We start from the raw sequence: 22900 nt of genomic DNA, 5'->3' as shown, positions 1-22900 counted from the left end.
CGGAGATCAAGGGCTACATACGCCAGAAACTCTCCAATTCGGCGAAGATCCTCAAAAGGAAAACATTTAAAAAAAATCTATTTGTTCGGCCACGTTAGGCCATTATGTTTTTTCATGCAATATTATATGTTCGGTAGTATAAATTAAAAATGTTAATACATGTAAATACATGTTAAGTCCATGTATTATTTGTATTTGCCTCAGTCCATTATTTTTATTTGATATAGCCTACCATTGTACATTCTACAGTATCTACAGTTTGGTACAGGTGTGACACAAATACAAGAACATATGTATTTACCATGGTAATTGTTATGGTGCCAGGGTTAGCGGGTTATCAAGCCCTCCAACAGCCATATGAAATGTTACCATAGTACTCGTACCATAGTACCATGGTATATTTACCACGGTACATGTACCACAGTATTTTTTGACATTACCATGGTATATTTTATAGTACCATAGTATTTGTTCCATAGCAAATATAGTAATGTACCATGGTACAATCTGTCAAAAATACCACGGTACATGTACCATGGTAAATATACCATGGTACTGGTACTATGGTACAAGCAGGGACGTGCACAGGCACGGGCTAATGTTGCCCAGGCAACGGCCTGTTTGGCCTTTTCGGATGACCTGCCCCTCTGGAGAGAGCGAGAGTTTGTTTTTCTTTTTTCTGTTGTGGCCGAATCAACATGATGAGCCCACAATTAGTATTGTAGCGTCTCGCTGCGGGAAACACACTTTTGTCAGCGCTGTCATCTGCCGGTGCGTTAAGACCACCTCAGTTTCGGATTTTGGAAACTTGCTTTTGAGTTGTCTCATGATGGCACAGTTAGGGTATAAGGGACAAACCAGGGGACTTTACTTCCTCTTGATACCGTCGGTTATTTACAAAAAAACACCTAAACATAGCCTACTTTACTTGTTATTGTGCTTCTGTCTTTCTGTGTCTTTTCATCTGTAAACTCCCTCAACGGGGCCGCTCGCTCTCTTTTCTTGTTCGCCCTCTCACGGGTCAACAGTTCAATGCCCCGCTTCATGTAGGATTTCTACCAGTCTCTACCTCTTTAGTTTGAACATCTCCGTTATTAAGTTATGGAATGCTAAATAAATAAGTTATTAGATACCTTACCGTTACTGCGCTCATAAAGAATGATAAGAATAAGAATAATGCGTATTGAACTGGTTTCATTAATTAGTGAGTTTATTTAAGGTAATTAGTTAGAGGCCCTATTGTATCAGTATGTCTGGACTGCACAGCAGTTACAATGGTCAAACTACATTAAACAGAATTGTCCCCATGTTGTTTTAATAGTTACTAACATATATTACTAATAGATATTTTAATGAGATATGGACCGCAAAACCAAAAATGTCCCTGGTTTTAATTTTTAAAGTCAAGTCACCGAATGCAAGTGATCGCCTTAGCTTATTTTGTTATGAGATGTGAATTAATGTTTAATTTAGTTGATGTAATAATCGTTTGGTTTATTTTACATTAAAAACAAGTTACAATTTTCAAAAGGTCTTTTTTCGGGGCGGAGGCCCTTTTTCCAGTTTAGAGCAATAGCCCCTGCAAATGTCTGTGCACGTCCCTGGGTACAAGTACTATGGTAACATTTCTTATGGGACATACCATATCCAATATGAAAAACATTGAAACTTGTTAATTTATTTGTTTTTGGTTCATTTATAGTTGTGAGAGTGTATGCTCCTGAATCGGCCTCTCTAATTTACCTCACCTGAGCTGTAGTTATCAGCCTCTCAGTCTGACAGCAGAGGACTCTCTCTCCACCTTGTTGTTGAAACAGCTCCTTATATCCGTTAGCGCAGCTAGCAAACACCAGATGCTAACAACAATACACGTACCCGGTACGCGCGCTTTCTCGCTCGCTCGCGCCACACATACACTAACACACACCCTCCCGAGCTTGAATGACACACAGAGACCAATCGAGGGCATTAGTGTATGATCCGTATGAAAGTGGCCATGTCGGCAGGCCACATCATGTAGACAGCCAGTCACCCTCTGTGAGGCAGAGTCAGACCCACATTTGCGCAGCGTTGCGTTCACAATAATATGTATAAAAAAAATCCTCAGAAGTGCCAGTACCACATGGGTAAAAATCACCGGTGAGTACCGGCCCAATTCAAGCACTGGTTACACCTGGAGTAAATTCACAAGCTACCCTGCAGTATACAAAGTCATTCAAACTAGCTGCACCTTTACCAGCTTTGAGAATACTTTAATGATCAATCATTATAAAACATATAATATATATTATTCTGAAATGCACCAATCTGCACAATGACTACTTTACTTTTGGTACTTTAAGTATTATGTTGATGCTATACTTTTCTACTTTTACTTGAGTAACATTCTTATTGCAGGACTCTTACTGTAACAGTATTCCTACACACCTATACTTCAAATTGTATTCAACTACAAGATATGAGTACTTCTCCCACCTCCGCCCGGATGTATATATGACGGACATGTTTGAGAGAGCTGAGTGAGTTAAGAGAAAATAAATTAGGTCTGCTTGGTCATGTATGGTGTAATGTGAAAGGCGCTAAATCAGCAGCAATACTCCCCTATGGCAGCGATGGAGATGCAGCAAAGAGAACGCTGTAGCCTAGTTCTTAGATTAATTTTGTCTCGTAGAGGGAAAGAAACAGGGCACCTACTGTACAGCGTGTGTTTGCCAAATTGCACACCTCTAGGCCTATATGAATCCAGCTATAAATATACACTCAATGCAAGCATGGATGCACATGTGTATTAAATAATTACATACCGGCTAAAGCATGCATGATGGAGGTAGAAGTACACAGAGAGAGTGCTGCAGTCCAAAAACTTGAGTTTTAAAGACTTTGATGCATTTTGGCTTTGCTGGCTCCAGCAGTTGGCATTAATCAAACGACACTACAACCTGGATTGATGGCTGATGTAGTAAAAAATGTTCTGTTTTTTATTCAATGACAATTTGGGAATACAAATCCTAAGGGGGAGCGTTTGAGAGGAGCTAATTAATTAAACATAGAGTGAAAAAGTACAGAGAGTCATCAGGATGACATTAAAGTGCTATCAAACTGTTAACTTTGAGAAATTGTTTCACCACTCTTTTGCGAGATTTTCCTCACACTCAAAATCAAGATGAAGACTGGCAAGAGATTTAGTGACATCCATTTCAACAACAACGTAAAGTGATGAGATACGATGTGACGGACACTAATGTAAGACCAACAAGTCCTCCAACTCATACGACCAAATAGGTCGATTATTCCAGCGCTTATTACGACCAAATAGGTCGATTGTTCATACGCTTATTACGACCTATAATCACGTTTTAAAGTTTTCGACCTCTAGTGCTCCCATTGACTGCAAACGCTCCGGAGGGTCGTATATTTAAGCAATAGCTCACGACAGGCCGTGGTATATGCTCATTATATCACAGCTAAGGGGCGTGGTTCGGCCCGACGCGAAGCGGCCTAAAGTGAGCTATTGCTTTTATAAAACGGATACAAAGTGTGGCAATATGAAAGAAAAATACACACTCTAATTTAAATAGTTTTTATGAGTTAATAATGATGTTCAAAATAAAACAGTCCCTCCGTTGCCTTCTGCACAAAACATAGTGCGAGGTGGTTGCTATGCAACAACACTAACAGCTAGCGAACATATTAGACAGAGAGCGTTGATCGATTATTTGGCTATTTATTTACATTAATGTGTATGTTGCTGTTTATTGTGAACCCACTGAAAAGCTGTCCAGCATCAGTAGCATGGCTTACGTGGTTACTTGTATAGGTTGAGGTTGTTCTAGGCTGTTGCTTGGCGTGGCGAGAATATAGCTCCACTTTCTCCAGTCCCCGAGATTCGGATTCCAGTAGCTCTGGAGAGAGCTTTGTCACCTGTGGCCACTAACGGTCATAATTTATCTGCTTTGTTTCAAGACCCGCATCAGAAAGCTTTTGAATGGTGCTATTTTTCCAGTTGGTCTACCTGCTCTTCACGTAGCTCTACATGTCGTCGTTTAGGTGCATTTTTTTTCTGGAGATAGGCACTGCTCAATCCACTCCTCCATAGTATCGCCAACCCGGATGTCGAAGTTAAGGGGATAATTTGCAGCGAGGCGGTCGTTATGGGTAAAGGAATACCCGACAGGCAGATCAAAAATAGTCTGTTGTTATTGTTTGAACTATGTAGCAACGGTAGGAACTGCTTCGATAGCATTTTAGCGGACCTTTTTGATTACAGATTTGAAAACATCGTTGCTTGCTTTAAAAGTAGCACACTTCATCATGTTAAACCTTGGAAAGTATCTAGATATCCCTGCTCTAATGCCAAAGGGACTGCACACTGAATAGCCTATGTTTTGCCGTTTGATGTCTATGTCTGGACCATTGCGTAAAAATAAGTGTTTCTGCCCCGTTACCAGGGCTCGAGTTTAAGGACCTCCCGTCGTCCCGGGGCCGAAAAAAATAGTGTCAGGGAGGATAAAAAATAATTTTGGGACGAATTTGGGACGAGAGTTAAAATAAAAATACCCTGCTAACTCTACTACAAACGGCGATGAAAATGAAATCGACTGCACGTTGTGTGTAGCACACAATTATTAAACCTCCTTGTCAACATAAACACACAAAACATTTAGCAACCCGCGAAACACACACACACACACACACACACACACACACACACACACACACACACACACACACACACACACACACACACACACACACACACACACACACACACACACACACACACACACACACACACACACACACACACACACACACACATACGTAAACTGTGTCCATGTGCTGTCAGCCAGCCGCACAGCTGGCTGTGCCCGCGAATTCCTGGCCCGCAAATTCGCGGGTCTATCTACAGTAGGCTATGTACTGAGTGTGTGTATTTCGCGGGTTGAGTGATGTAAAATGACAATGGTATCCCGTGGAGGAATTCTGAAATGTTTTACCTTTACATCACAAAAACGCACAGCAGAACCAGACCCTGGAGCGCCGGCCTCTTTATTTACTTACTCCACTTCCTCCCCTATGGGTAATAAGGCTGAGATGAGAACCCTCCATCGTATTTAGTCCTTAGCAATATGCTGCGCCTCTCCCCATGTATGGATGGGTACCGAGCCCCGGTATTAAACGGGCTCCGCCCGGGCCGGAATTATTAAAGACAGTGGTAACGTTAAGCTCCGACGTTATCTGACTTTTTATCGGTACTGGAGACATTTAAAAAATATATGTCATATGTAGTATTGCTACATAAACATTATATCGCAGTTTTAGTTTATCCAACTCCGTTTCTAATATGCGATAAGACTACAACATGCGTCTATGATGTATTTTCGAGCTTTCCAATCCAGACGAGATCTCTCTCTCCCGTCTGTGTGCGAGGGGGCGGGGCAGTTTGTAAAGGTCTCCTGACTGTGTTACAGACTGTCCTCCTGGTTAGTGGTTACTCTGGGTTCTGTCTTCAGGACAGTGTTGGATTTTTTTTGTTAACTGGATGGGACTTGATTTGATTCAATATTAGTAATTTTCTCGTTTGTGTGTTTGTTTAAATATATTTGGCCTTTGTCATGTGATTGACTGATTTACTCAAATAAAAAGGTTGATGAATTATCATCTAATGATTTGTATGATGTTTTATTTATGTTAAAGGTCACTTTGAATGATTTTAACTAATGATAAGTAGTAGAAAAACTAATATTTTAAATTCGGGACGGTCCACATTAATTTCGGGACGGCTTAGATTGTATTTCGGGACGGTTCCGGGAGGATGGTGAAAAAAGTTAGTCGAGAGCCCTGCCCGTTACTTCTCCGCTGTTTTCTTGATTGTTTCAGATTGCTTGATTTGACTTGTTCGTTTTATAATCACAAATAACCCTCTCTGGAAAGTCCTAAATTGTAGAATAGTTTGGCCATTAAAATGCTTTTTGATTAGATTTCTAGCGAGATTGTACTTTTAGAATTCACGTCCAGTGGATGTGTAGGATCTATAGTTTGTTAAATATTACGAAGATGATTTGAGGTCTCGCCAGGAGAACGTGTATATAAATCCATGTAAAGTTAGCGTCAACCCGGGTGAAAACAGTATTTCCGGTCTCGAAGTTTTCATAATAAAACCGTATTCCCCTCACTGTCAAATGATTTTAAAGCTATATCTGCAGTACTCATACACTAAAAACATCAGTTTATCCTTGTTAATTACACAACATTCATTGGTTTAAATTGTGTACACTGCTTTTGTGTTTTTCCCATAGGCTTTTCCCTTTCGATTCTGAGAGACACATTTATTTTTTCAGAGGTTTTGAAAGTCATCATATAACGGCATTGTCATACACGGTTCGGCTCTATTAAATATTACATATAGTTCTTTATTTATAGAGCCCTGATTAAAAGACTAAACTGGAAGAACTGCCGCCGAAACTGAATACGTGACGTGAATCATAAATATATCAGCAATTAAACAACATCTTCAATTTCTCTTCACACAATACATCTCCTTCCAGTATCAATAGTAATTCGGCTGACTTGTATATTTAATCCAATTTGTAGATAGGCTGTATTCACCCCATAACAGCACTGTAAAAAATGGCTGTGAAATCCAAAGTTATTTACAGTGTTTGTGCACAGTAAATGACTGTATACCATTTTAGAGTATAATACTGTTTCCAACCAAAAGTTACAGCAACTCTGGAGTTACTGTAGAAATAGCAGTAGTAACGTCCCAACTGTATAAAATCACAGTAACCAACAATGTACTGTCGATAATCACAGTAACCATCAATGTACTGTAGAACATCAAAGGTAACCTACAATGTACTGTAGATAATCACAGTAACCATCAACGTACAGTAGATATTCACAGTAACCAACAATGTACTGTAGATAATCACAGTAACCTACAATGTACAACCTGGTATCACGGCAAGACGTGAACATGTGACGATTTACCATGCTGGGAGACGTGAATATGTCACGTTTTTGTCCCTTCAAAACGTGACAGTTACACGGTATTGTTAACCCATGTTAACCAGTGGAGAAATACCCGGAAGTGCCAAGCAAAGGCTCTACCGCGCCTATTGGTCGGTTTTTATTGTCAAAATTAGGTGTTTTTAATTTATTTTGTAATCCTCACACTCGATTTCGCCGATGTTCTTGCGGCCCTAGCTGGTCGACAGCTCTTTCAGCAGAAACAAAGGCTATGATGTTAATCCATTTGTGTTGTTGTGGAAATACCGGACGTGACGTTGTGTGATCGCTTAGCAACTGAACTCCGTGAAAAATAAACACCACTAAGGTTCAAGGGTCAAGGGTTTTTGTTATCAGATGCTAGCTACAGTGTAATTTTGGCATTTCAAATCTTAGATCCCGAGCTCCTCCAACAGTGCAACATAATATAAATAGGACATAATAAGAAAATAAATAAAGATAGATAAAAAATAGTGCAAAATGCACCAATTTTGGTTCAAATGATGAAACCAGTAGATTCATTCATTTATTTATTTTTGTTGCCCCAGCTAAATCGATCGGTTGCGTAGTAAGTGAACACCATGCTACCGATTACTATCCGATGACCATGAACGCACCGGACATCGGCTACAACCTCCTCTCTGTCTGACTTTGCCAAGCAGGTAATGTGCTGCACCGCATGCCTCCAATATTTTAATGTTTATTGCAAGTAAATCAGTTGTAGTTACATATCTTTTTAAAGCACGAGCTAGCTGAACACATATTAGCTTTACTTGACCGGAGATATAGTCCAGTGGTGAGTCCTACAACCCGGAAGTGAGTTAGCATTTTACAACTATTGGTTCCCTCGTCTCAGAGTCAATGGGATTTCTCCATAGGATTTTGGAAAATAGCTCGAAATAAGATCTGTGGAAAACGAACCTGCTTGATAAATGCACCTTTTGTTCAGCCGGATAATCTCCACATATCTACCCTACTTTTATCATTTTCGAATCATAAATCTAATGGCCAGAAGCAAAATGCTAACGTTATGCTATAAACGAACTACAGACCATGGATGTATAATAAGAACCTTTAGAATAATTACCTTTAGAAGTACACCAAAACATAACTGCTAACAATGTAAATGCTGTGTTGGAAACAAAGTTAATGTAAGAAAATGTTGAGTTAAATACTTTTGGCACTGTATATACAAAGCTTGGAAAAATGCCTATTGTGGCTGTCATACTTGCATACAGTGGCAACTAATAGTATTGTGAAGAAATGTCATGACAACCATCTACAGCCAAAAGCTACCGGAGAGGACGCTGGCGTTGACTGTTCGCCGCTTCTCCGCCTCTGTCACCCTCTATCACCCTCTATCACCCTCAGCTACCATTCGTTCTTCAAACGTTCGAATTGGACCACTGCCCTGCATTACACATCTTCAATGCAATGCACATTGTTTTTACATTTTTACTTATTTTGGACTTCTGCCTCCGTTGCTGGCTGTAGCCGGCTGCCCTCACGTAGCCATCAAAGTGCCGGGTGGCTATTGCTATCTGCTACATCGCCTACTGTCTGTCTCCGTCCCACGCAACAACCGTGGACTCTCTCTGCCTCCTGCCTTTATCTCTGGGGTGCATCTGTCCCGTCCCGCTGCTCACATCCTCCTGCCATGTCGTGGATCTTCCTCGTCTCCACAACAATCCTCCACCTCTGTGAACCTAGCCCGCTAGCTGCTATCGCTGCCATCACACTGCTCCCAGCCATTCCGCCTGTCATCATGCTGAAATACTCCATCTCACAGCTGCTGTCATTGACCAACTCCTCCACTCCGTCTTCCGTCTCAGTCATCAGACATCTTGGACTCCTTCGTCGCCCCCGCTACATTCACTGAAGCACCCGCCGCAGTTTTGTTTACCTTCAGCACGGACAATCCATTGCATCCATCTGCTCCACGCAACGCACTGTCGCACACCTGACGCGTCATCAGAACGCAACTCCTACTGCTTCTCTTACACTCTCCCCCGCTCACCTACACTCCCAGCTGCACGGAATACCTGGAGCGGATCCCACTCCCCTCCGCCTCCCAACACATATAACAAGCCATTTCTCCCCACCATCAAGCCCCCCTCCTCTGCTCCACTGCCCACCCTCTCATGCCCACCCCTGCGCTGCTAACCTAGACAACCTCATACCTCTCCAGCCTGCCACCACCCCTCCAACCCCCCACTTGACCAATTTTGCCCTCCTAAATATACGGTCACTCAACAATAAAGCCCACATCCTTCACGAACTCATCCTGGACAAATCCATCGACTTCCTTCTGCTCACTGAAACCTGGCAACAACCCAATGACTTATTCTCGCTCAATCAAACATCCCCCCCTGGTTTTAATTACATCACTAAACCCCGCCCCTCACACCGTGGCGGTGGGCTGGCTGTCATCTACAACCAGAACATCCGGACTACAGAACTCACCCTCCCCTCAGTACCATCCTTCAAATTCCTCGCCTTCAATACCCCTCCCTCACTGACAGTTATCCTCATTTACCGCCCCCCTAAACCACACCCCTCCTTTCTCTCTGATCTCACTGAACTCCTAACCATTGCTTCATCCCTCTCCCCACATCTGCTACTCCTCGGCGACCTTAACATCCACATGGACTCCACCACCTGCAAACACGCTTCTGAATTTTCCTCCCTTCTGGACAATTTCTCCTTTACACAAAATGTCACCTTCCCCACCCACGATAAAGGACACATCCTTGACCTTGTCTGCTCCACCAACCTCACAGTACTCGACCTCCACCCCTGCCCCTTTCCCCTATCTGACCACAAACTCATACAGTTCACCACCGCCTCCCCCTTCCGCCGCCCCCCCCCCATCCAGGAACATCACTTTCTGTAATTTATGCTCTGTCGATCCCCAGCACCTCTCCGACCTGCTATCCTCTACTCTCCCCCTGGACTCGAACCTCAGCTCACCCGATGATCAACTCAACCACCTTAATTCAACCCTACTCGCCTCCCTCAATAGCTTGGCCCCCCTCAAAAGGAAAAATGTCACTTTTAAAACCTCCTCACCCTGGTTCACCCCTGTGCACTCCGTAAACTGAAGCAAACCGGCCGCCAGCTCGAGCGCCTAACCATGAAATCATCCCTCACAGTTCACCATGAATCCTACAAACTCCATCTCACTACCTACAGAGACGCCCTCACTGCCGCAAAATCTGCTTACCTCTCCACCATCTTTATCGACCCCTCCCGTAACCCCAGGACCCTCTTCTCCACCGTCAACAAGCTCCTCAAACCCCTTGCTGACACCCTCTCTTCCTCACCTTCCACTCTATGCAGTTCATTCCTCCAGTTTTTCTCTGACAAAATCACTGCCATTAATCACTCCCTATCCGCTGCATCTGACACACAAACATCTCCCCCAACATCCACCGCCACAATTCCTCCCTCCATCTCCCTTGACCTCCCGAGCCCTCCTCCCCACGGCATTCTCTCCCAGTTCACTCTGGTTACCCCCCCTGAAATACTCCAACTGATCAGCTCCTCCAAACCCACAACCTGCTCGCTTGACCCTCTACCCACTCAATCAATCAATCAATGTTTATTTATATAGCCCAATATCACAAATGTTACATTTGTCTCAGTGGACTTCACAGTTTGTACAGAATATCAGTATGACAATACGACACCCTCTGTCCTTAGACCCTCACATCGTACAAGGAAAAACTTCCAGAGAAAACCCCACAGTTTAAAGGGACAAATGGGAGAAACCTCAGGGAGAGCAACAGAGGAGGGATCCCTCTCCCAGGACGGACAGACGTGCAATAGATGCCGTGTGTAAATTGAAAAGATAATACATTTGTAACATAGGTAGTCCAAATGTTTTGAAATGCATGTGTGTATAATAAGAAGATGAATCCACGAGGATATCCATCCAGGACTTATGATCCAGGACCGCAGCCACGACTCAAGATCCAGGACTCGCAATCCATGACACAGGACCGCAGGATCATCCATGACTCCGGATCCCGGCGTATATAGACACCAAAAAGAAAGACATTTGGGGAAGCTGGGTTAATCGGAACATGAGAGTACACAGGTATAGACAGAGAGAAGGAAGAAGTAAGATGTCCCCCGACAAACTAAGCCTATATCAGCAAAACTAGGGGCTGAATCTAATCAGCCCTAACTATAAGCTTTATCAAAAAGGAAGGTCTTAAGCGCACTCTTAAAAACGGATAGGGTGTCTGCCGTCCGAACACAAACTGGAAGCTGATTCCACAAAAGTGGAGCTTGATAAGAAATGGCTCTGGCTCCCATTGTACTTTTAGAGACTCTAGGAACAACCAACAACCCTGCATTCTTGGAACGCAATGCCCTAGTAGGACAATAGGGTATAATGAGTTCTTTAAGGTAAGATGGCGCCTGCCCATTAAGGGCTTTGTAGGCGAGAAGAAGAATTTTAAATTCTATCCTGTGTTCTATAGGGAGCCAGTGTAAGGCAGCCAGAACAGGAGTAATGTGGTCCCTTTTCCTAACTCTGGTTAGTACACGAGCTGCAGCATTTTGAATCAGCTGAAGCGACTTGACTGACTTCTTGGTACACCCTGATAATAAGGAGTTACAATAATCCAGCCTTGAAGTAACAAATGCATGGACTAGTTTCTCTGCATCGTTTTGAGGCAAGATATGCCTAATTTTTGCAATGTTACGTGGATGGAAGTAGGCGGTCCTTGAAATGGATTTTATGTGGGTGTTAAAGGATAAATCCTGATCAAATATAACACCAAGATTCCTTACAGTCTCACTGGAGGCCAAATTAATGCCATCCATAGTTAATATATCTTTAGATAATTTGTTTCGTAGATTCTTCGGGCCAAGTACAATAACTTCAGTTTTGGTCGTGTTTAACATCAAAAAATGTAAGGTCATCCACGTTTTTAAGTCCTTGAGGCAGTCTTGAATTTTATTTAGATGATTAATTTCATCAGGCTTAATTGATAAATATAGTTGAGTATCATCCGCATAACAATGAAAGTTTACAGAATGATTCCTTATAATATTGCCTAACGGAAGCATATATAGGGTGAACAAAATAGGTCCAAGCACTGAGCCCTGTGGCACTCCATGGCTAACTTTGGTTTGCATGCAAGATTCATCGTTGACACGTACAAACTGAGAGCGTTCAGATAGATAGGACCTAAACCAGCCTAAAGCAGTTCCCTGTATGCCAACTAAGTGCTCTAGTCTTTGCAATAGGATATCATGGTCGATAGTATCAAATGCAGCACTAAGATCGAGCAAGACAAGAATAGAGGCAAGTCCCTTGTCAGAGGCTATTAGAATGTCATTTGTGACTTTAACCAGAGCTGTCTCTGTGCTATGTTGTGTTCTAAAGCCAGACTGAAAATCTTCAAATAAATCATAGTTTCTTAAGTAATCACACAGCTGTTTTGCGACTGCTTTCTCAAGAATTTTTGAGAGGAACGGAAGATTAGAAATAGGTCTATAGTTGGCTAAAACCTCTGGATCGAGGTTGTGCTTTTTAAGAAGCGGTTTTATCAATGCTACTTTGAATGATTTTGGAACATAGCCTGATAATAAAGACATATTCATAATATTTAATAAAGAAGTGCTCATTAATGGAAAAACTTCTTTTAACAGCTTAGTTGGAATCGGGTCTAAGATACACGTTGATGGTTTAGAAGAGAGAATCATTGAATTTAATTGTTCAAGGTTTATGGCTGAAAAGCATTCTAGTTTACTATCTAGTGTAATATTATTAGAACTTACGTTTCCGGGAGCTGTTGATAACACTATACTGGTCAAAGGCAAGAGGTCATTGATTTTGTTTCTAAGAGTAACAATTTTATCGTTAAAAAAGCACATAAAATCATTACTACTGAGTGCTATGGGAATAGAAGGCTCAGTCGAGCTGTGGCTCTCTGTCAGCCTGGCTACAGTGCTGAAAAGAAATCTTGCATTATTCTTATTCTCATCTATTAATGAAGAGTAGTATGCTGCTCTCGCTTTACGCAGTGCTTTCTTATATTCATTGAGAGTAATATGCCAAATTAAACGAGATTCTTCAAGTTTAGTGGAACGCCATATCCTTTCAAGTTGTCTCGACTTTTGCTTTATTTTGCGGGTTTCGGCATTATGCCATGGAGCTAATCTATGTTGTTTTATTTTCTTCTTTTTCAAAGGAGCAACAGAGTCTAATTTTATTCGCAGCGCATCTGTAGCACTATCAACAACATGATCAATTTGGGGTGGTGTACATTTTGTATAAGTTTCCTCCCCTACATGCAGACATGCTATCGAGTTAAGTATTGGTGGAATCTCTTCCTTAAATTTGGCTATAGCACTAACAGATAGGTTTCTGCTGCAGGAGCTTTTGGCTAATGCTTTGTAGTCTAGTAACAGTACTTCAAAAGTTACTAAGAAATGGTCGGATAAAGCAGGATTATGCGGTTCGACTAATAGTTGCTCAATTTCAATACCATAAGTCAGAACAAGGTCAAGAGTGTGATTATAGCAGTGGGTTGGTTTATTTACACTCTGACAGAAACCAACAGAATCTAATATAGAGTTAAATGCAACAGTAAGGCTATTTTTATCATCGTCAACATGAATATTAAAGTCACCTACGATAATTACTTTATCTGTTTTAAGTACCAAAGCTGATAAAAACTCAGAGAATTCTGATAAGAATTCTGAATAAGGACCTGGTGCACGGTACACTGTAACAAATAAGATTGGCTGCAAAGTTTTCCAGGTCGGATGCGTAAGACTGAAAATGAGGCTTTCAAAGGAGGTATAATTTAATTTTTGTTTAGTATTGATAAGTAAACTTGAGTCAAAGATTGCTGCAACTCCACCTCCTCGGCCCGTGCCTCGGGCAATATGAGTATTGATATGGCTGGGTGGAGTGGCCTCATTTATGCTGACATATTCTTCATGTCTCAACCAAGTTTCAGTGAGACAGCATATATCAATATTATAATCTGATATTAAATCATTTACCAGTATTGCTTTAGATGCTAGAGATCTTATGTTTAAGAGACCACATTTAATCTTCCTGTTTTGTTGCACTGTAGTAGTTGTTACATTTACTTTTATTAGGTTATTATGTATGACACCTCTATTAGGTTTTACCTTAAATTGTCCTTGGGCAGACACACACACCGTTAATATTGGGTATTTTATTGGGGTCGGGATTCCTATGGATGACTGCCTAGGAGAGAGCGCAGAGAAGCGTGTAAGACTGCGACTCTGCCTCCTGGTCTCAACTCCAGTTTGTCATGGATTAAGTCCACAGAGCCCTGAAATGTTTGCCGAAATGAGATTTGCACCTTCCAAAGTAGGATGAATGCCGTCTCTCTTAATCAGACCATGTTTTCCCCAGAAGGCTGTCCAATTATTCACGAAGCCCACATTGTTTGCTGGGCACCACCAAGACAACCAGCGCTGAAATGATGACATGCGGCTATACATGTCATCATTGATCAGATTGGGGAGGGGACCAGAGAAGATTACGGTGTCCGACATTGTTTTAGCATAACTACACACCGACGCACCCCTCTTCTGAAGTCCTGCCTCCCCGTCCTCTGCCCCTACCTTGTCAACCTTTTCAACTCCTCCCTGTCCCAAGGAACCGTTACCTCTGCCTTCAAAACTGCTGCTGTCACTCCCATCCTCAAGAAACCCGGTCTGGATCCCTCCTCCCTCAGTAATTACCGCCCCATCTCCAACCTTCCCTTTCTCTCAAAAACAATAGAACGCATCATCTCCAAACAACTCCACCGCCATCTCCAAACAAATGACCTTTTTGAACCCCTTCAGTCTTGTTTTCGTCCTCATCACAGCACAGAAACGGCACTCATCAAAGTCCTCAATTCCCTCCTCGCCTCTGCTGACACCGGTTCCCTCAACATCCTCATCCTCCTTGACCTGAGTGCAGCCTTCGACACCGTGAGCCACACCATCCTGCTTACCCGACTCCGGGCTATCGGTATCGAAGGTACTGCACTCAGGTGGCCTCTCCGACAGATCCCACTTCATCTCCCTCAACAATCACTCCTCTACCACAGCTTCAGTCACCCAAGGTGTTCCCCAAGGTTCAGTACTCGGCCCCCTCCTCTTCATCATCTACATCCTCCCCCTTGGTCAGATTCTCCGCCATCACAACCTGGACTTTCACTGCTATGCTGACGACACACAGGTCTACCTCAGCACCAAATCCCCCCACAACCACCCTCTCACACACATCGAATCCTGTCTGACTGCAATAAAATCCTGGATGCAACACAACTTCCACAAACTCAACAGCAATAAAACTGAACTCCTCCTCATCGGCTCCAAATCCACCCTCAGTAAAAACCCCAACCTGACTCTCACCATCGATGGCACCCCTGTTTCCCCCTCCACCCAGGGACGCAACCTTGGCGTGATATTCGACCCCACCCTCTCCCTCAACCCCCACTACCGCCAAGTTGTAAAAACCTCATTTTTCCACCTCCGCAATATCGCCAAACTCCGTCCCTCTCTCACCCGCCCCGCAGCTGAGCGACTCATTCACGCCTTCATCTCCTCCCGCCTTGACTATTGCAACTCACTTCTCTTCGGCATCAGCACAACATCCCTCAACAGACTCCAGCGTGTCCAGAACGCAGCCGCCAGACTCCTCACCCACACCAAATCATGGCATCACATCACCCCGGTCCTCAAAGAACTCCACTGGCTCCCCGTCTCACACCGCATTCACTACAAACTCCTGGTCCTCACCTATAAAGCCCTCCACCATCTGGCCCCCCCCTACCTCACTGACCTCCTCATCCTCTACCAACCACCCCGGTTCCTCAGATCCACCTCAGCCGGTTTGCTTTCAATCCCCAAGGCCAAACTCTGGAGCTTCGGGGACAGAGCCTTCTCTGTGGCAGCCCCGAAGCTCTGAAACTCCCTCCCCCAAGACCTCCGTGAGTCTGATTCCCTCACCCTGTTCCAGTCCCGTCTCAAAACCCACCTCTTCAACTCTGCTTATCCTTAAACCCGCCCCTCCCCCCTCTGGACCAACATGCTCCTGACTGCTTTTCTGTTTTTGTTTTGTTTTTGTTTTTGTTTTTGTTTGTGTTTTTGTTCTTGTTTTGTTTGTCGACCTTACTCGTAATGTAAAGCGTCTTTGGGTCTAGAAAAGCGCTATATAAATCCCATTTATTATTATTATTATTACAGACTGTTACTGCACGCTGATTGTTATGGTCCTATTTAGGACAAAACGTTCAGAGCTGTCCTTGTTCCAGTCCGCCCCTGATTGATTAGTGCTTTAACTCGTAAATTACCCCAAATGTTAAAGCTTGTTGATGATATGAAATGGTCTTATTCGAGCTGGTAACACAGTAGACGATGTTGCAGTGTATTATACTGTAGTACTGCTATAATTCTAGATTATATTATAAAAAACATTTTATAAATAGGATTTCAACAGATTAACATTATCATATATTTTCAAAATTCAAGATAGTGCTTTTACAGTGCAATGTCATGGTCAAGCTTGTAAGATAGTAGAAGTTGTGTAACCTTACGTTTCGATGACATAATATTTTACCGCTGAATTTTAGCTTTGCTTTGAAATTGTACTAAAACTAAGTAAGGGGCCATTATTGCATTGATACTAAATTAATTTACTCAAATTAAATACAAATGCAAGTGTTTTTATTCTATTCTAAACAGGATACAGTTTTTGTTGTAGCTTGGGGAGGGACTTACAGTCACGGACTAGACAAAGGAAAATTAGTCAATATTTGTATTTGATTGCATTCTGAATTTGAAACCCAGTTTTAGATGACCTTGTCTTTTATTTGTCTTTATCTCCAAAAGAATGCCAGGACCAGGTTCCACTTCGAGGCAATGCTCAAGCTGCTGCATGTCACTGAATGTGACATGCAAAACTTGCAAATTCTGCAAGGCGGTGCAGCCCCGCAAACTGCACCCTAGCAAACGAATGGACAAGTTTGATACGAAAGCAAACACCTGGGTCCAGGCACAAAAAAAGAATACAACTTCATCCCACCTGAGGGATCAAGCTGCATTGGTGGTATGGGATGGATTTTTTTTTTGTTGGCCTGCATGCATAATTCAGTGATGCAAATTAGTCGCTTTTCGGCGAATCCCGCTTTTTTAACGCTGATTTGGGTGACTTGTGTAATTCGTGGAGAACCGAAGAGTTTTCGTTTTGGGGGGGGGTCCGTCCGTCCCTCCGTCCGTCCCTCCGTCCGACTGTAGGACGGACAACTTCTCACTTCCAAAAAGAAGAAGAAATCTAGATCGCAAAGTAATTAAACAAAAGGTGGCCTGTTTTTCCTGGCCAAGGACAGGTTCATTGAACACAACATGAGCGTAACGTGTCTTCACCATAGGTCTTCACGTGGTTATGTCTCGTCTGAAAGGAGTAACGGAGAGCATCGGAACGCCGCTCCAGCTCTTCAAATATTGCAGTACCCATAAGGAGCCGTACACATGCCGCAGTGTTTGCGAGGCTGTGTCTTTAGTTGTAAGCACAGTGGCGATCTGTTGTTATTAGCATCTGGTTAGCTAGCTATTAACGAATTTAAAGAGCTTTTCTACAACCAGTTGGAAGAGAGCTCTCTCCTGAGAGGCTCAAATAACCTCAGCTCAGTGAGGTTAAGGCACACCTTGATATGATCATTATAGTTATAAATGAGACATTAGAGACTAAATTATTAACAGGTATAAAATACTATCTGACAGTAAAAAAAAAAAAGTTGTTAAAAATAACAACAATAGAGTTTGAAAGGGGACTGATTTGTAAAATATCCAAAAAGAAAAAATCTGCTTACAGTTCTGTTTCATATGGGTGTTGAAAGATGTATCCATAGATCTCCTCATGTTGCTCTCAAAGTGCACCAGATTGATGCTTTTAACTTCAATATTTAAAAAAAAATCTTCCCGGGGGAGCATGCCCCCGGACCCCCCGAGAGGGGGTTAGGTCCCCCCCACTTAAATCATGTTCACATGGATAGGATACTAAATACATTTGCACACATCTTGTGTCCATAGCTTTCTGTTTTGGTGGTCATGCCACAACCGTGCACGTGAATGCATGCATGCATGCGTCAAACATGAGTCTTGGTGAGATATCTGTATTAAGAGGTTGCTTTTTCTTTGCACAGCATGAAAGAAAGACCAAATGAATGGGCTGTGATTTTAGTTTTTTTAAGCAGAGGTTGAGTTCAATCATTTGTACGGCCCTCGGAGGATGTTGTAAAAATTGAAAGGAAAAAGGTTCCCCACCCCTGCTGTAAATAATAATAAAAACACTTGATTTATAAATTAACATCTCTGTCTCCTATTGATCTGAGTAAATTATAAAGAACAGCCAGTTAATTGAAGGATTATAGCACAGGCCATTGTCAGATGGTATATTACGCTGTTTTTTTTCTGCTTCGAATAGTTCTCTCTTTTTTCACCATACCTGTGTTTGCAACACTGATAATTAATAAAAGCCCTGTACTTGTTCATTCTGGATATGGAAAAAATATTTACATTTGATACAGAAATGTAATATCTGACCATATCTGATCATAATTACGTAATACAAATCTGCTGCTCAAAGCCCTAGGTAGAAATGGGCTTTGAGCTGGTGCACATTATGCAAATGTCATGACCTGCATGAACTGTGTACCCCAACATTTTTTTGACTATTATGTACATTCAAGTTTTAAAGCACTGTGTCAGAACACAGCTAAATACATTTGCACTATTTAATCATTTATCCAATTCAACTTACATTCGAAATAGACATTTTCATCAGTGTGTCTGCTCCCTGTCAATACAACTACTGTAGACACAGGGATAAGTTATGTTTATTTAACTTTGGCGAATCATCGCTGAATTTGATTCAATGTAATTGAAAGGTACACTGTGTAATATTGAGGTTTCTAAATTGCAACCAACTGAGTACCTCTCCCTTTATAAGCGTGTACAAAAACCTACAGTGGCCATCCATTACCATAACAACATGAAAGGCCTTCTCTAGAGCCAGTGTTTTTTTTCTTCGGATTGAAGTACTGTAGTAACACGGCAAAGAGAAGAGAGTGAAATAGACCGGCTCGCTATGTACTGTATGAAGGGCTTATTCTAAGCTAATCACAACAAAAAATAGTTATAGGTGATTATACACATTAATGGAAACCTAATTATGAATACCATAATCAATTATATCTTATAGAACCCCTATAAATACTCCACAGTGTACTTTAGAGATAGAGATATTATCTCAACACTGTGATTGAGCCTGTATGCAACAGCAGAACATCTAGTATACTTGTAGGGCATCCAAGTGAATACTCACCTTCTAGTAGTACAATTACCCCAAGCACAAGAAAAAATACTGCAGGTGATCAAAAATTGTGACGTTTATGTTGTAGAATGGCTCTAAACTTAATCCCACTTAGAATCTATCGCACTGTTCATAAACCACAGTGCTGCTCCACAAACCTAGATGATATATACAGTGTAAATTCCGCCAAGAGAAATGAGAAATGCAATGCAGAATAATGTTCAAAGCTTCTACTTGCTGATCGCAACAGTCTTAAGACTGTTAATGCATGCATAAAAAAAAATGTCTTTGTTATTGCATAGGGTTGAATATTTGTGCAAGCAGTGTATGTGATTTATGTTTAACAACTGGTTTTGCCTTTGTAAATAACCAGGGCATAATTGTTCTGAAATAATGTATATTTTGGTTTGTTGGAAGCTGGAAAAATATCAGGCCCTTGGAGCCAGAGGTGTCTTGTTCCTAGCCCGGCCTGGACTAAAGAAGGACTGGACCTGCGAAGTAATGATGCCAATGTGCAATGTCAGCAGCAATGCCTCCACCTGCCTCCGAAGGATGGAGGTGTTATTTGAATTTGTTGCGAAAGGTATTGTTGTCTGTTAAAGCGAATAAAGAAATTATTAAGTAGGGAGTACTGTAACTTACATTTTTGTAGCATTAACTAATAATGTCATTGGAAATGAAATTAGACACTTAGATGTCGTTTTCTTAATAAAGTTTAGGAGGAGCCCATAGGGGTAATTGACAGCAATTAACTTACACCTCTTCCTTAAATCAAGCATACAAATGGGAGAACTAGTGAATTACATGATGTTGTTGATGCTATCCAAAGTTTATTTTCTTTAATCTAGGTTGGATTCATACAGAGCCTGCAGCAGCCTCCGAAACCCCACAGCCTCCTGCGGAAAACTCGCCAGCCACATCAAGTAATTGCAGAAGTCTATTGTACCACTCTTTTTATTGTTTTCTGACTATATTCGTTATATTAGGATTTTATAAACAGCCAGGAGCTGACCATTCAAAATGACATTTGTTGGACTGCCTAATGAAACAAATAACGCCTAAGAACTTAATGTCATTACTTTTATTAGCACTTATGAGCACATTCCTATTTGTGGGGTTAGAGACCAATGTGTCCTTTTTCTGTGGTAAAATTATGTTTGCATGGTGCATTGAGTGGTTGTACTTGATGCAATATAAACTTGTGTTATGTTTGTAAGCTTCAAAATCATTGTCACTTTTAACAGCATCTTGTATGTTTTACAAATTGTAACCTTTTCTTTTTCAGAAGTCGTCATTGCCACCGCAGACACCCCCACCAAGTCCTCTGGTAAGTAGCACAGCATAGTTCATCGCGAATTCCAGTAAAATAGGAGGTTCTGTACATTGAAGAAGGTGGCGTACATCCATTCTACTCTTTCTACTTCTATGTAGGAAACCTATCAGAGGAGATGTACACCCTGACACTCATCCCTGTCCCAGCTGCAAGCACCTATTCACTCCCTTCACCATCGGCTGCTTCCCAGCCAGGGAAGAGGAAGAAGGGTTAGTGTTTTGTTTGTGTGATTCATTACATTTTAAATAATGAGTGTTGAGTGTTATTTGCCCTCTGGCATCATAGTTTATAAAAATAGCACTTGTCATTTAAATGCACCTTTCAAGGAACCCAAGGTTATTTTACATATACAACAGAGAAACAAATACAACACAATTCACAGATATCTTAGGGAAACCGACTTTCCATAAATAGGGTGTGATTTGTCATAAAGTCACAGCTGGACGCTAACAAAAAATATTATGAAAGTTATTTAAGTTACATAATACATTTTGACATACTCCATATTTGAAGTCAGTAGATTAGGAACATGAAGGGCAAAAATCATCTATAGCCCACAGAGGTTGTGATGCTTTCTATGCCCCAGTCTCTACCGTCACTCATTTAACTTTCTTACATCTGTCACAGGTTTGCCCACAGAGCGCTCCTCCTCTCCAAGACTTGCTACCTGTGTAGCAAATGGGTGTAGCAGTACCACAGGTGAAGGGATGAAGAAGAAGAATAAGGGTATGTTTTGTTTTTGTGGTACATCCTACTGAACAAATAAATAGCTGTATTCTCCCATTCACGCGCAAGTCCTTTTGCACACCACAAGTTACGCACATTTCAGACAAGATATCAGATCCAGGTTTCCATAATCCCTCTCTTTTTAATAACCATAAAAAACCATAAAGGTTTGCTCAATGACTTGTCTTTATTTATAAGGTGGTTAGAAATTATGTTTCATGAAATAAAACAAAAAGGAAGTTGGACACAAATAGGCCACATTGCAGATTAGCTAATGTTCTCTTCCTATATGAAAGTCATTAATCAAATATTCGTCTGGAGGATGTCCAAACCTTTTCTTCATTTGTTTATAACTTCTTATTTGCACCATTTCAGGCTGCAGAAAATGCTCAAGGCAGCAGATATTCAACTACAACGGAATAAAAGACAGAAGGGTAGAGAAGGTAAGATGTTGAAACTGACAGAGCATGAAGCAGCAATGCATTTACCCGTAGTCGCTGATATGGCTAACACTTGTTTTTGTGCCCGTTTGTAGGGAAGAGAGGAGGTAATGGTATGTTGGCTGCCTTGCGCATCATGGTGAGAACACAGCTCTTTGGTTAGCTTTTTTTTAGACTGTGCATTATAAATAAATGTATTACTTCATAATTAGTTTACTATCAGGCTTCTACAAAACTGACCCGAAGTAATTTGTTGTTTTATGATAACCCATGCATATAAAATTATCCTGTGGCACATGCGATGATCTTATGGTTGTTTTTATTCATTGTGTTTTTCAGTGGGAGAAAATGGGAAGACACCTGGGAGCCTGCCAGTCAATTCAGTGTCGTGTGTGTGTGTGTGTGTGTGTGTGTGTGTGTGTGTGTGTGTGTGTGTGTGTGTGTGTGTGTGTGTGTGTGTGTGTGTGTGTGTGTGTGTGTGTGTGAAAATACCGATTTGTTTTATTAAAACATTTCCCTTTTTGCAACATGGAGTCAAATGCTTCAATATTGTGTCATGAGACACTACTACACCACATTTTGAAATAGATATAACCCATGAAATAATATTATAAATATTTAGGGATTGAGATTGTGAAATCTAACAAGTACCTTTGTGTTAATCTGAACAATAAACTGGACTGGTCGGAGACAGAGCAGACTGTATCTGCTGAGGAGACAGGTATTTTGGAGTGCAGGGGGCACTACTTCAGACCTTCCATGACTCTGTGATGGCATAAGCAATCTTTTATGCTCTGGTCTGCTGGGGCTGCAACATCTCGGCTGCTGTCATGAAAGTTACATGTAGTTTGGTAACAGCACCAGAATGGACAGGGTGTGCAGACACAGGAGAGCCGAGTCAAGAGTAAAGGAGCTTTGCATTAATTGTATTTATATTGACCCGAATGCTCTACAGATTGAACGGGACTTTAGTGGCACTAGATCTAGGAGTAGGCAAGGTAATTTGTTCACCTAGTTGTATCCCATAAG

At 41.7% G+C, this 22900-nt stretch overlaps 1 protein-coding gene across 1 annotated transcript in view; it reads left to right on the top strand.

Moving 5' to 3' along the window:
- Nucleotides 1-22642, top strand: part of LOC307029650 (uncharacterized protein) — a gene marked incomplete at its 3' end in the record, with an annotated part of 33474 nt that extends 10832 nt beyond the window's left edge. The window contains exons 3-11 of the mRNA XM_079665731.1: nucleotides 19790-19955; nucleotides 20221-20295; nucleotides 20658-20699; nucleotides 20804-20914; nucleotides 21333-21431; nucleotides 21807-21874; nucleotides 21967-22010; nucleotides 22211-22311; nucleotides 22494-22642. Of these exons, the coding sequence (XP_079521857.1) occupies nucleotides 19790-19955; nucleotides 20221-20295; nucleotides 20658-20699; nucleotides 20804-20914; nucleotides 21333-21431; nucleotides 21807-21874; nucleotides 21967-22010; nucleotides 22211-22311; nucleotides 22494-22642 (855 nt within the window). The remainder of the gene's footprint in view (nucleotides 1-19789; nucleotides 19956-20220; nucleotides 20296-20657; nucleotides 20700-20803; nucleotides 20915-21332; nucleotides 21432-21806; nucleotides 21875-21966; nucleotides 22011-22210; nucleotides 22312-22493) is intronic.
- Between the last annotated feature and the right edge of the window lie 258 nt (nucleotides 22643-22900).

This window comes from Notothenia rossii (genome assembly GCF_949606895.1).
Source record: "Notothenia rossii genome assembly, chromosome: 2".
NCBI classification, from domain to species: Eukaryota; Metazoa; Chordata; class Actinopteri; order Perciformes; family Nototheniidae; genus Notothenia; species Notothenia rossii.
This window is presented reverse-complemented; position numbering and strand designations above follow the sequence as displayed.